At 34.4% G+C, this 14,221-nt stretch overlaps 1 protein-coding gene and 1 non-coding gene across 2 annotated transcripts; both read right to left on the bottom strand.

Moving 5' to 3' along the window:
* Nucleotides 1-519: 519 nt before the first annotated feature.
* LOC139886739 (small nucleolar RNA R71) lies at nucleotides 520-626 on the bottom strand. Its single transcript, XR_011772608.1, has one exon. It is a non-coding gene; the product is annotated as a small nucleolar RNA R71 (small nucleolar RNA).
* Nucleotides 627-11,464: 10,838 nt separating this feature from the next.
* LOC139890153 (uncharacterized) lies at nucleotides 11,465-11,941 on the bottom strand. The gene has a single exon (XM_071873050.1). It carries the CDS (start codon nucleotides 11,939-11,941, stop codon nucleotides 11,465-11,467), a length of 477 nt encoding a protein of 158 aa, XP_071729151.1.
* Nucleotides 11,942-14,221: the final 2,280 nt, after the last annotated feature.

The raw sequence follows: 14,221 nt of genomic DNA, 5'->3' as shown, positions 1-14,221 counted from the left end.
GATATTCAGGGACAATTCAGAGATCCTGAACCACTAATCATTCCTCATGAATCACAATTCACTCATCCAGAGATTGTCGAGGAAGGAACCATTAAATCAGAATCCTCTAGTGATTCAGATTCAACAAATTCAATCATGGAGAATCTGGAACCTCTAAGTATGGAAGACCGAATGAGAGCTAAACGCACTGGCCAAGGTCATGCAATTACTCAACCAGACATTAATGCGCCAGATTATGAAATCAAAGGACAAATCGTACACATGGTAACTAATCAATGTCAATTTAGTGGTGTGCCGATGGAAGATCCAAATGAACATCTTCATACCTTTAATAGGATCTGTACTCTATTTAAAATCAGAGAAGTGGAGGATGAACAGATCTATCTCATGTTATTTCCCTGAACTTTAAAGGGAGAAGCCAAAGATTGGTTAGAATCATTACCTGAAGGGGCGATTGATACATGGGATGTCTTAGTTGAAAATTTTCTTAAACAATTCTTTCCGGCATCTAAAGCCGTGAGACTTCAAGGAGAAATTTTTACGTTCACACAGAAGCCAAATGAAACTTTATATGAAGCATGGACAAGATTTGGAAAATTGTTGAGAGGATGTCCGCAACATGGTTTAGACACTTATCAAATAGTACAAATATTCTACCAAGGATGCGACATCACTATAAGAAAAGACATCGATATAGCAGGTGGTGGTTCCATTATGAAAAAAAAAATCGCAACTGAAGCTTACAAAATTATTGATAACACTGCTTCCCACTCACATGAGTGGCACAAAGAAAAAGATATCGTTAGATCATCTAAAGCAGCTAGAGCCGATTCTAGCCATGACTTTGATTCCATTTTCGCAATAATAGATGCTGTCGAGAGATGAATGGAAAAGATGACTAAAGATATTCACTCAATACGAATTAGTTGTGAGCAGTGTGGAGGACCACATTTGACAAAAGATTGTCTCAGTATTGAACAAACAATGGAACAAAGAGAGAATATTTCATACATGAACCAAAGGCCTGGAAATAATTATCAGAATAATTATCAACCGTCAAGACCAATCTACAATCAAAATCATAATTATAACCGAAATGTTCCATACAACAACCAACAAGGTCCTAGCAATCAACAAGTATCCAACAATACTTACAATCAGCAAAGACCTATTTTTTAAAATAAACCACCACCAACCGATGATAAAAAGCCAAATTTAGAAGATATGATGTCGAAGCTAGTTGAATCTCAAACGCAGTTTTTCACATCTTAGAAATAAATGAATGAACAAAATGCTCAAGAATTTAGATATCAACAAGCTTCTATTCAAAATCTGGAACAAGAAGTGAGCAACCTAGCAAGGTTAATAGGTGAAAGAAAACCGGGAAGTCTACCTAGCGATACAAATGCTAACCCCCGGAATGAAACAGCTAAAGCCATTACCACTAGAAGTGGTATTACACTTAAACCACCTGAAATGCCAGTAATTTCTGATAACGCTATTCCTACTCCACAAGAACCAAAACCTGAACAAGATAAGGAAACAGAATCGGTAGTTGAAAAGGTTAATGAAGATAACACAGTTAAGGCTAAACCTTATGTTAAACCATATCAACCACCACTTCCTTACCGAGTAAAATGAGAAAAGAAAGACTTGAAGCCGAGCAATCCAAATTCTTAGATATGTTTAAACAAATAAATGTCAACCTTCCTTTCATTGATGTAATTTCAGGAATGCCTAGATATGCTAAATTTCTGAAAGATCTAATCACAAATAGAAAGAAAATGGAAGAACTCTCGGCTGTTACTATGAATGCAAATTGTTCCCCAGTACTGTTGGATAAGATACCAGAAAAATTATCAGATCCAGGAAGTTTCACAATTCCATTTTTTCTGGGTAGTCTTAGTTCAATAGAAGTATTGGCAGACTTAGGTGCTAGTATAAATTTAATGCCGTATTCACTATACGCTAAACTAGATCTTGGAGAATTGAAACCAACACGAATAATTATACAACTAGCCGATCGATCAGTAAAATATCCTAGAGGGATAATGGAGAACATGCTAGTTAAAGTTGGTACTTTAGTATTTCCAGTAGACTTTGTTATTCTGGACATGGAAGAAGATTCTCGAGTTCCTCTCATACCATTCTTAAACACGGCTAAAGCAATAATAGACGTGTTCGGTAAGAAACTGACCCTAAGTATAGAGGACGAGAGTGTTACTTTTTCTGTTGATAGAGCCATGCAATAACCACAATCTGCAGATGATACATGTTATTATATTCAAACTATAGATTTACATGCAGAATTGTTAGAAGAATTTCCAGAATTACAAGGAACATGAGAATGTTCTTTAGGAGAAGGAACTGAACCAATTGATGAAGCTGAAATGTTAGCTACACTTATGGCCAATGATTACGAACCAACAATAGAAGAACTTCAAATGCTAAAAGAAGAAGACAGATATCGATATAAATCATCGATAGAAGAACCACCAACATTAGAGTTAAAGCCACTTCCAAACCATTTGAAATACGCTTATTTACAAGGTGAATCTGAATTACCTGTAATGATATCGTCTTCTCTTACGGAAAATGAAAAATCTCAACTCATTTCTGTGCTAAAAACTCATAAACCAGCTATTGTATGGAAGATTCATGACATTAAAGGCATAAGTCCTTCGTATTACACACATAAAATCCTTATGGAAGAAGGTCATAAAATGTATGTGCAACGCCAATGAAGACTAAATCCTAATATGCAAGATGTTGTTAAGAAAGAAATTATTAAACTGCTAGATGCAGGTTTAATTTATCCAATCTCCGATAGTCCATGGGTAAGCCCAGTTCAATGCGTACCTAAGAAGGGTGGCATGACTGTCATCACAAATGAAAAAAATGAGCTTATTCCTACTAGGACTGTAACAGGATGGCGTGTTTGTATTGATTATAGAAAATTAAATGACGCCACCAGAAAAGATCACTTTCCCTTACCTTTCATTGATCAAATGTTGGAAAGATTAGCCATAAATAGTTACTATTGTTTTCTTGACGGTTTTTCGAATATTTTCAAATTCCAATAGCACCTGAGGACCAAGAGAAAACCACATTCACGTGCCCTTATGGTACTTTTACGTACAAACGTATGCCATTTGGACTTTGCAACACCCCTGCAACCTTTCAAAGGTGCATGATGGCGATTTTTCACGACATGATAGAAGAATGCATGTAAGTTTTCATGGATGACTTTTCAGTCTTCGGTGATACATTTGAAACATGTCTAGTTAATCTTGAACGAATGCTTATTAGATGCGTGCAATCAAATCTAGTTCTTAATTGGGAGAAATGCCATTTCATGGTTAGAGAAGGCATCGTTCTTGGTCATAAAATTTCAAAGGAAGGAATTGAAGTGGATAGAGCTAAAGTAGATGTAATTGCTAAACTTCCACATCCCACCAATGTTAGAGGAGTTAAGAGTTTTCTAGGGCATGCCGGTTTTTACCGACGTTTCATAAAAGATTTTTCTAAAATTGCCACTCCTATGAATAAACTCCTTGAAAAGGATGCTCCATTCATCTTTTCAGATGAATGCATCAAATCTTTTAATATTCTTAAAGAAAAACTCACTAATGCGCCGATCATAATAACTCCAAATTGGAATTTACCATTTGAACTCATGTGCGATGCAAGTGATTTTGCAATGGGAGCCGTTTTAGGACAAAAGATTGAAAAACGATTTCAACCTATTTATTATGCTAGTAAGACGTTACAAGGAGCACAAACAAATTACATAACTACTGAAAAAGAAATCCTTGCTATTGTCTTTGCTTTTGACAAATTTCGTTCATATCTCGTTCTAGCTAAAACGGTAGTCTATACTGACCATTCTGCTCTTAGATACTTATTTTCAAAACAAGATGCCAAACCACAATTAATCCGTTGGATCTTACTCTTACAAGAGTTCGATGTTGAAATCCGAGACAAAAAGGGAGCAGAAAATCTCGCCGCTGATCATCTTTCTCGTCTTGAAAATCCTGAATTAGAAGTTCTAAATGAATCGGCCATACAAGATAACTTTCCTGATGAATATCTATTGAAGATAGATTATAGTGAAATTCCATGGTTTGCAGACTATGCAAACTACTTAGTATGTGGATTCCTTGAAAAAGGGTTGTCGTACCAAAAATGAAAGAAATTCTTTAGTGATATAAAACACTATTTCTGGGAAGATCCACATTTGTTTAAAAGTTATCCCGATGGAATAATATGCCGATGTATATTCGGAGATGAAGCTAGTCAAATCTTAAACCATTGTCACACAGGACCAATAGGAGGGCATTATGGGCCTCAACTCACAGCAAGAAAAGTCTACGATGCTGGATTCTATTGGCCTACAATTTTCAAAGAAGCACACCTTCTTTGCAAATCATGTGATGCATGTCAAAGGGCCGGAAAAATAAGTCAACGTGATGAAATGCCACAAAATGTCATTCAAGTATGTGAAGTATTTGACATTTGGGGTATTGACTTTATAGGTCCATTTCCAAAATCTCATAATAATCTCTACATTCTCGTTGTCATTAATTATGTATCTAAATGGGCGGAAGCACAAGCTCTCCCGACTAACGATGCACGAGTTGTAGTCAACTTCTTAAAACGTCTTTTTGCTAGGTTCGGAACACCGAAAGCTTTAATAAGTGATCGGGGTACTCATTTTTGTAATAATCAACTTGAGAAAGTTCTCAAAAGATATGGAGTAACTCATAAAATCTCAACCGCTTATCATCCACAAACAAGTGGACAAGTTGAAAATACGAACCGAGCTTTAAAACGTATTCTAGAGAAAACTGTAGGATCAAATCCAAAGAATGGTCCATGAAATTGGAGGATGTGCTCTGGGCTTTTAGAACAGCCTACAAAACTCCAATTGGAACCACACCTTTTAAACTCGTTTACGGAAAAGCATGTCACCTTCCAGTATAAATTGAGCACAAAGCATTTTGGGCTTTGAAGACATGTAATCTTGATTTACATGAAGCCGGACGTCTACGGTTAAGTCAATTAAATGAATTAGAAGAATTAAGACATGAAGCATACGAAAATTCGTTAATCTATAAAGAAAGAACGAAGAAATGGCATGATAAAAGAATCAGAAGTTCAAAAGAATTTAAAGAAGGAGACAGAGTTCTTCTTTTCAATTCACGATTCAAGCTATTTCCTGGAAAATTGAAATCAAGATGGTCTGAACCATTCATAGTCAAAAGAGTTTTCCCATACGGAACAATAGAGTTAATAAATTCAAATGGGATTGAATTTAAAGTTAATGGTCACAGAGTTAAACATTACATACAAGATCCAATGGAAGTTGACAACGAAGTTAATCACAATTTTGACACCACAGCTAACTAAGTGTGGGGAGAATCAAGTCTTTTAAGGATAATATTTATTTTTGTTGGAGTTAGATATTCTGTTTTCTTGTAGTTTTCGAGAATGGAATCCGAATGATCTTTCCCTAGCAGACCCTAAAGAACTAGTCTTCTCCCTCCATTCTAAATTTTTATTTTTTTTAGGTTTTACGAGATGAAGAATTCCTTTGATTTGAACCATGGTCTAATGCTACACGCTTTGATTACTAAACGTAATAATGACACACTCTCGAGTGACCTGGTGTCAGTAATAAGAGGCAGATGTGACGAAGTAAGGAAAGAACTCAGGAAAAATCATCATAAGACACATTTTGGTAACGGAAAATCAAAATCCGCAATAAAAAGAAGAGCACGACACCTTGAAAGATGTCATAAATGCGGAAAATTGTCACACGAAGGTAAATGTTCAAATAATCAAATATATTCAAATACCGAGTTTGTTACTCTATGCAGAGAAGGACTGTTTATATGTTTAGAAGAAAAGATATTGAAAAATCGAGGTTATGCTTGTGCAGCTATGGAAAACCAAATCACACGACTCTCCTATGAGTCGGCTAAAGCAGGTCTCTGAGAATTCTATCTCACAGGTAAGTATGTACAGTTTTTATTTTTTTTATTTATTGCTTTTAACCTTTTGATAATAAACACTGAATCGTTCACTATAAAGTATTAAATTGGTATTCAATAAAATTAGGTATGCGTAACCGAAATTATTGATATCATACAAAAATTTATTACATCACTGCGAAATTTACCGTTTATTCTTAAGGTATAAATATCTTTAATCAATCAACCCAAAATATTTCAAAAATTTGTCAGGAGTAAAACTAGGTTATGGAACCAAAATTACTTTACCGAAAAGAGGGGCGTATATTTTTGATAATATTTGATTGATTAAAGTGGGATAAAAGACCAAAAAGATTTTTAATTTTAATTTTTACCTTGTTTTTAATATATAAATATTAAATTAATATTGTAAACTTTTTAAAATCAATATATTTAAGTTTGTAAATATTTGAAAAATTAATATTTTTAATATAAGTTTATATGTGTAAAAACAAAAATATAATATAAATTTGGTGTGAATTTTTAATTTTAATAATATGAATTTTTAATTTTATGCATTTTAAATATAAGTTTGGTGTAAATTTAAAAACAAAAATTTAATTTATTTCATTAAGTTAAAAATTTTATATTTAAAATTCGTCGTGAGTTGAAGACTAGGTCATTGAACCGAAATTGCTTTACCCAAGGGAGGGACGAGAAATTTTATTATCATTATTTTTAATCTTATTGAATTAAAGTATGTCAAAAACATTAAAAAACCCAAAAATCTTTGCTTTTAAAACAACGCTTAAAAAGTAACAAATTTTAAAACTTTGTTGAGAGACGGACTAGGACAACGATCCGAAACGCCCTCATTCTTAAAAAGAAACAAATTTCTAAAATTTATTAATTAATGTTTTATTAGTTAAAGGTTTTTATAAAAAAAAAAAAAAAAATCTGACCCCATGCGATCGCATGGGGTTTCCTCTTCAAATTTATGCGGTCACATGGAGGCCAAAATTTGGTCAGGAACAAAAGAGCAGCTCGCTGTTCTGTCTCAACACAAAAACACACACATACACACGAACAACCACCAAAAACACCCCTAAAATCATCAAATTTTCACCAAATTCAACCAAATCTCTTACTATAATCCGCTTTAATCATGAATTTGTTAAGAAGTTTTTCAAGAAAGGTAAAGATTTCACCCCTAAACTCTTTAAATTTTTAGTTTTAGTGTTCTTGAGCTAATTTTTACCTAATTTAATTTTGTTAATTTCTAGTGTAATTAGAGTTAAGTTGTTAGTATATTATGCATGTATAACCTAGATTGATGCTATTTAACATGATTTGAAGCCAAAAACTTCAAAAATTTTAGAAATCTAGGGTTTGTGTTCTTGAGCAATTTGGAGCTTTTTGATATAAACAGGTTATGACCGATTTTTGTCATGAATTATTGCTAAATTAAGTAGTGTAACATGTTTAGGTAGCTAAATGATCCAAACTATGATCCTAAACATGATTTTTAAGAATTAAAGTAGACTTTTTAGGTCTAAAATTCATGAACTTGATTAAATTGATGTAAATGCCATTTGAAACTTGTTTAATTGCTAGTAATGTTTATTTTAACATGTTATTTGAGTTGAATGCTTATGAACTTTGTAAACATTTTTATATATGCTTATTTGAAAAAGTATAGAATTGTTAAAATTGTGAAAATGTGTATAAGTTTAATTTTGATTAAACATGTTATTATAATTGTTTCAAGTTATTGTTTTGCTAACACTAATGCATATTTGGATGCACAAATTTTGTGTTTAATATGTTTTGCAGAGAAATACCGATACTGATGGTGCATCATCATCATCTAGGCAACCTGCTCCTGAACCACAACCAGAAATGCAATATGAGCCACAATATGAACCAGAACCTGAACAGGAACAACAACAGGAACAACAATATCATAATGATCAACACATACCATATTATGATCCGTAGCAAGAATATGTTAATGCCTACGTACAATTTCCGATTCATCCGATAATAGAACACCCAACGATTCATGAAGAACAGTTGCACCCCAATTTGAGATTTGATGGAAGTTGGAGAGATTACCCGACGTATCAAATTAACAAATTTAAACTGGTAACGAAAAATGTAGAAGTACCGAGGGTAATTGATTGGGAACCTTTGAAAAGGGTCCAACTAGTTAACTAAGTTAGACAGCATCTGATCCAAAGGTATGAGAACTCTTCTTTTCCCGATTGGGAACGTTTATTCACCATTCGTAGGCCTGTATATAAGGAATGGTGTGTTGAGCTTATGAGTACTATAGCGTTAAATACGGATGTAGTTAGGTTAGATGATAGAAATTTTCTTAGATTTTTACTTGGCCGTAGGATGTAAAGGATGTCCATGCTGGACATGGCCAGGGCTTTACAGATTTGCACTCCTGGTGAATTACTACTACCTGATTGTACAAATTTGATTTATCATGGTGAAAGGGTAGATAGGAATTTTGACGCGGACGCCGTCTAGAGGCGTATGTCAAATTATAATGTTTTTACGCTGGGAGGAAGACACTCCTATTTAGATATTAACAAAGCAAAGGTTCGTATTATACATAGATTTTTAGCTAATTTGATTACACAAGGAGGTAAAAACAAGGAGAAGATGACCTTACACGATTTATTTTACCTTAAGTGTATTCGAAACACTAGAAGCTTTGTTAATATCCCCTACTGTGTTGGTTTTTATCTGTCCAAAATGGTAGCAGGAATACAGGATGGGGGAATAATAGGAGGAGGTATTTTTGTTACTCTCATTGGAGAGTATTTGGGTGTAGATAGGGATCAAGGGTGTCACGACCCCCATCTCGATTTCCCAAGACGTGGTGTGAACTTTAACATAGTGTCCCAGGTTATAGTCAACGTAGCAGCGGAAACATAAATATTATTACATCACGGTCTCTATTTTTAGTTTTGGTACATCGTGGTTGCAAAATACAAGTACAGATGTAGTACAAATACCAATATATCATAATCTAGCCTATCAATACTAGATTTAACAAAAGACATTTTTAAACTTCCACGATGCCCGACCAGAAAATGCTCCAAAAGCTAAGTACCTGAGATAAATACTTAAAATGTCAATATAAATATTGGTGAGTTCATAGGTTTAGTTACAATGCATATTTAATGGACATCAAGATTTCATGTACAAAACAGTTGAAAAGTTATTCTAGTTCATGAGCTTTCGATATCGAACGTTAACGTAAAAGTACCCGAAAACAAGCGTCACTTAAGGTCTAAGTGCAAGTGGTCGAAGGTTATGCATCCGATAGCCTATTAGGCCTATCCTGATGTGAGGAGTCATCCTCAAATAGATCTATTCATAATATTCGCGTTTACCAAACCGGTAATTAACGATATCAAAATCGGGATTTATAAATTGACCTTTGTTACTTAACATAGAATATAGTTGCAAGTACTTGATTCCAATATGTAAAACAGTAAACAAGTATTATCTCATCCCATAAGTATAAAAGATTGATTAAAATGGGACTACGAACTCACTTGATGCGGTGTAAGGTATACACGGTAGTCGGTTTAAATAGTGTGCGGTGATCCGGGCTTGAGACCTAATGAATATTATGAGGTCAGAGGTCATACTATCCCATATAGTATTTAGAATGAGTCTGAGATCAGTCCCCAAGTATTCTTACATGTCCATTTCGATTTTTGATTGGAAACATTATATAATTCGTAGTTTTAAGTTTCAGCAATTCTGTCCAGTTTTACCTTCACATTATATTATGTGTTTCTACCAATCTAGATATCCATTTAAGGTGAGATTACCACCTCTGGAAAGGTTATTGAGTCCCTAATCCAACCATGTAAGGTTAGCTTCTGGATTCAAAGTATAAATTGGTCAAATTTATGATTTCCTACAAGTGTGCAATTCTGTCCAGATTTATACTATAAGCTTCCATGCATACTTATAATTAGTAAATCACCTTTGTTTGACTTGTGGCTTTTACAAAACACTAAAAAGATATAAAATAACACGTGGTAAAAAGGATTAACTTCCAGCTATTCATTTGGTTAGTTTTTCAAGACCATACTTTAGACCAAAATCAGACTACAATAGTTTTCTTTATTAAATCTATATAGTCTTTTTTCCTAAACTACTACATGGATTTTAGTGAATCAAGTCTTGTTTTGTTCCTCTATTAGTACCCTTTTAAGTATAGAAGGATATATCTTAATAAACTATATAGTTTTTGATTTATTCAAGTCACACTAGACTTAGGTCAGATTCAAGAAAGTCTAGACACTTAGTGAGTAAATAAAAATAAAAAATACCTTTTACTTTAGGTAAAATCATGGAAAATTTACAGGAAGCTTACAACATATATGTGGACATGTGGTTAATTTATTAGGTTCAAATTCAGAGTCTAAGTAACTTTTTAACCTACGAACATTTCAGGGCTGTTTTGGACAGAATCCTGATGAAACTGTTTAGTGTATTTTAGTCAACAAAATTCATGTTTAAAGTTCATTTTAAAACATATGACATGTAGGAAACTTAAGGTTACTCATCCATAATCAAGATCATGGTTAGCTATATAGTCATCATTGAGTGATTAAACACTCTAGATCAAGCAATTACACCATGAATACTCTTGAATATAGCTAGACAAGATGAATAGAATTAAGTAGTTTGTTATACCTTGAAGAGATTTGATATTATAGCTTCAAGAGAATGATAAAGAGAGTGTTTTAGATCTGGAACTTTAAGTGTATGTGAGTGAAAGAGATGGTCAAATGACTAGAGATGAACTAGAGAGGGTTTATATAGGAAAGGTGGTGGCTAGGTGTCACATGGAGAAGAAAAGGGAGGTGGTGACTAATCTTAAGATCATGCATGATGTAGACAAGTGTTAAGGCAATTTTACGACTAAGCATGAACTTATGCATGGTTTAGACATGTGTCCATGCATGTTTGCATGCAATTAAGGGGTAATTATATGTGATAATTAGTATTATCTTAATGATTAATCCTAGGTTAGTTTTAGTTTAAGTGTATGGTTTAGTGTACATGATCTTGATTAAGGTTTAATTAGTATTTAATCTTGTATTAGTTTAGTTCTTATATTGATTAAGGATGGTTTCTTAATCCTAATACTTGATCATTTTATGTTTTTTTTTACTTTTATAAGTGAAATTTCCAAGTCTTAGAATTTATGGTGATAAACTTGAGTTTCTAGAAATTATGTAGTTTCGTAATATTCCTAGGTCAATCAAGACATAAATCATTAAGTTTACTCGTCAAGTCGGAAATTGAAATTTTTAAAGAAGTCAAACTAGATATCCTAAGTCGAAAAGCTAGGGTTATGACATTACCTACCCGTTAAGAAAAATTTCGTCCTCGAAATTTAAGAAGTACTTCGATTATCGAATAGATGAGGATATTTCTGCCTTATACAGTCCTCACGTGAACTCTGGACGTCTATGTGCATTCCAACGGACTTTAACAATCGGAATCCTACTATGCTTCAACTTTTTCACTTCACGATCCATCACTTCTATTGGTTCCTTGACAAAATGAAATTTGTCATCGATTCTTAGTTCCTCTAAAGGAATTGCTAAATTCACATCTATTAAACACTTCTTCAAGTTCGAAACATGAAATGCATTATGAATACCACTAAGCTCCGGTGGTAGTTTTAATTTATATACAACTGGACCAATTTTCTTAGTAATCACAAAAGGTCCTATGTATCTCGGGCTTAGTTTTCCTCGCTTCCAAATTCGTATTACTCCCTTCCATGGAGATACTTTGAGCATGACTTTATCGCCCTCTTGAAATTCCAAGGGTTTCCTTCGAATATCCGCATAGCTCTTTTGTCTACTTCTTGCAGTCTTCAACCTTTCTTTGATCTGAAAGATTTTTTTCGATTGTTTCATGTATGATCTCTGGGCCTGTCAATTGTGTATCACCAACCTCACTCCAACAAAGTGGTGATCTACACTTTTTTTTTCGTATAGGGCCTTAAATGGTGCGGCTCCTGGAACTAAATTAATCTGAAATTCGACTTGCCTATATGGAGGTAGACTTGGCAAATTTTCTGGGAATACTTGTGGAAAATTTCGGACAATTGGAACGTCTTCTAACCGAATTTCTTTAGTTTTAAGTTCATTTACATGTGCGAAAATAGCTAGATATCCCTTCATTAGATATTTTCTAGCTTTCATGCAAGAAATGATATTGAGATTCGTCTTAACTCTATCTCCTTGGATCATTAATACCTCACCACTCTCGAGAGGTATACGGATAGACTTTTCCTTACAATTAATGTCCGCACAATTCTTGGACAACCAACCCATACCAATGACAACATCGAAACTTCCTAACTCTAAGGGCATTAAATAAACTTCAAACATATTGTTTGACAGATTCAAAACACAACCTCTCATAATCTTATCTGCTTTTATTAACTTACCGTTTGCCAATTCTATAGCATATCTGGTGTCTAAGGCGGTTAAAGGCCTATTATATGCAACACTAAAATATTTGGCTATAAAACTTTTATCAGCACCGGTATCGAATAAAATAGATGCTAAACGATTATCAAGAAGGAACGTACCCGTGACTAACTCTGGGTCCTCACGAGCTTCTTTAGTGGAGATTTGAAAAGCTCGACCCTTAGCCACTTCTCCCTTCTTCGCCTTAGGACAGTCTTTCTAGAAATGCCCTGCTTGCCCATAATTGAAGCAACCACTCTGCTTCCCCTTTTCATTATTATCATTTCCTAACAAATGAACTCTAAAATCCTTCACGAGATACCCTTGCTTCTTACATCGTTGGCAGACTACAGTACACGTACTAAAATGATGTCGCGTACATCTATTGCAATATGGTTTCTTCCCTTCATAACAATTGCTTGAACTCCTAACTTTGTTGTTTCCTTGCTTCTTGGAAATTCCTTCTTGATTCCCGTTCGACTTATGCTTCTCAGTCGTGATCTTCACATCCATTTTGACATTGATTGGCTAACGTTGCACTACTTGCGCCATTAAATCATGTAGCATACGGATTGCACTCTGGATTGTCTCTGGCTTTGATGATTGAACATTCCCTCGAATGTCTTCTGACAAACCCTAAATATACCTCTCAACTTTCTTATATTCAGGGGTAACCATAGTTGGGCACATTAAAGCTAATTCCAGGAATCTACTAGTATATCTTACGATATCAGCTCCTTCAAGTTTTAAGTTCCACAACTCGGTTTCTAGCCTTTGAATTTTGTTCTGTGGACAATACTCATTGATCATTATCTTCTTAAATTCCTCCCAAGGGGTAGCATATGCTTCATAAATGCCCTTTGATTTGGAAAAGGAATTTCACCAACTTAAGGCTCCATCTAAGAGAGTACATGATATGAACTTCACTCGATCATTGTCTGCGTACTCAGTAATTCTAAATACCGATTCTAGTTTTTCAAGCCACCTTATTAACCCTACGGGTCCTTCTGTTCCTAAAAAACTCTGAGGCTTGCAACCCATAAATGCCTTGTAATTGCATTTCTGCTGGACATTTGCCACTTCGAGTCTCCTTCCATTCGCGGAATTTGCTACACTCCCAGCTTCAGCATTAGAAAGGGCTTCAGCTACTCTTTGAGCTACCATTTCCTCATTCTGAGTGGCACTCATTCCTCTGGAGATAAGAATAGCATAGTGGTAAATGTACATCATACAAGTGCTATAAAAATGAACTAGATACTTATAATAGATAAAAGTCGATTAAAACTTTTAATCATTAAAAAATTTGGGTATTCACCTAGCCGTTAGTTCACACACGTAATATACATAAACTATTATCACACTATATGGCATATCTGATAATTGATCCTAACACAACCGATTACTGATCCTAGCACACACAAGCTACCTTTCCTATCATATCCGTTATACATGCATACTATTAAGAGTGTAGGCAAGAAAATTAACACTCCTAGTTACTAACGGTAGATCTAAAGTGGCACAATGGTGTTAACCACCATAACCATCTCGTGCAGCTGGGTTTCCAAACTCGCTACTTTTGTTACAAGTTCTTGATTCCTTGCTGACAAGTCATCCACACGGTACTTCAACAACTCGATCTCCTCCTGTTGCGTATACTGAACACCCTCGATTTCATTAAAACGAGAATAATTACCATCCTAATTCTCTTGGACATACAAATAG

This window comes from Rutidosis leptorrhynchoides, chromosome 1, assembly GCF_046630445.1.
Source record: "Rutidosis leptorrhynchoides isolate AG116_Rl617_1_P2 chromosome 1, CSIRO_AGI_Rlap_v1, whole genome shotgun sequence".
Lineage (NCBI taxonomy): Eukaryota > Viridiplantae > Streptophyta > Magnoliopsida > Asterales > Asteraceae > Rutidosis > Rutidosis leptorrhynchoides.
This window is presented reverse-complemented; position numbering and strand designations above follow the sequence as displayed.

What these genes read in the sequence shown, in the direction of transcription:
- LOC139890153 (XM_071873050.1), bottom strand. Translation starts at nt 11,941, where the DNA reads ATGAAACAATCGAAAAAAATCTTTCAGATCAAAGAAAGGTTGAAGACT.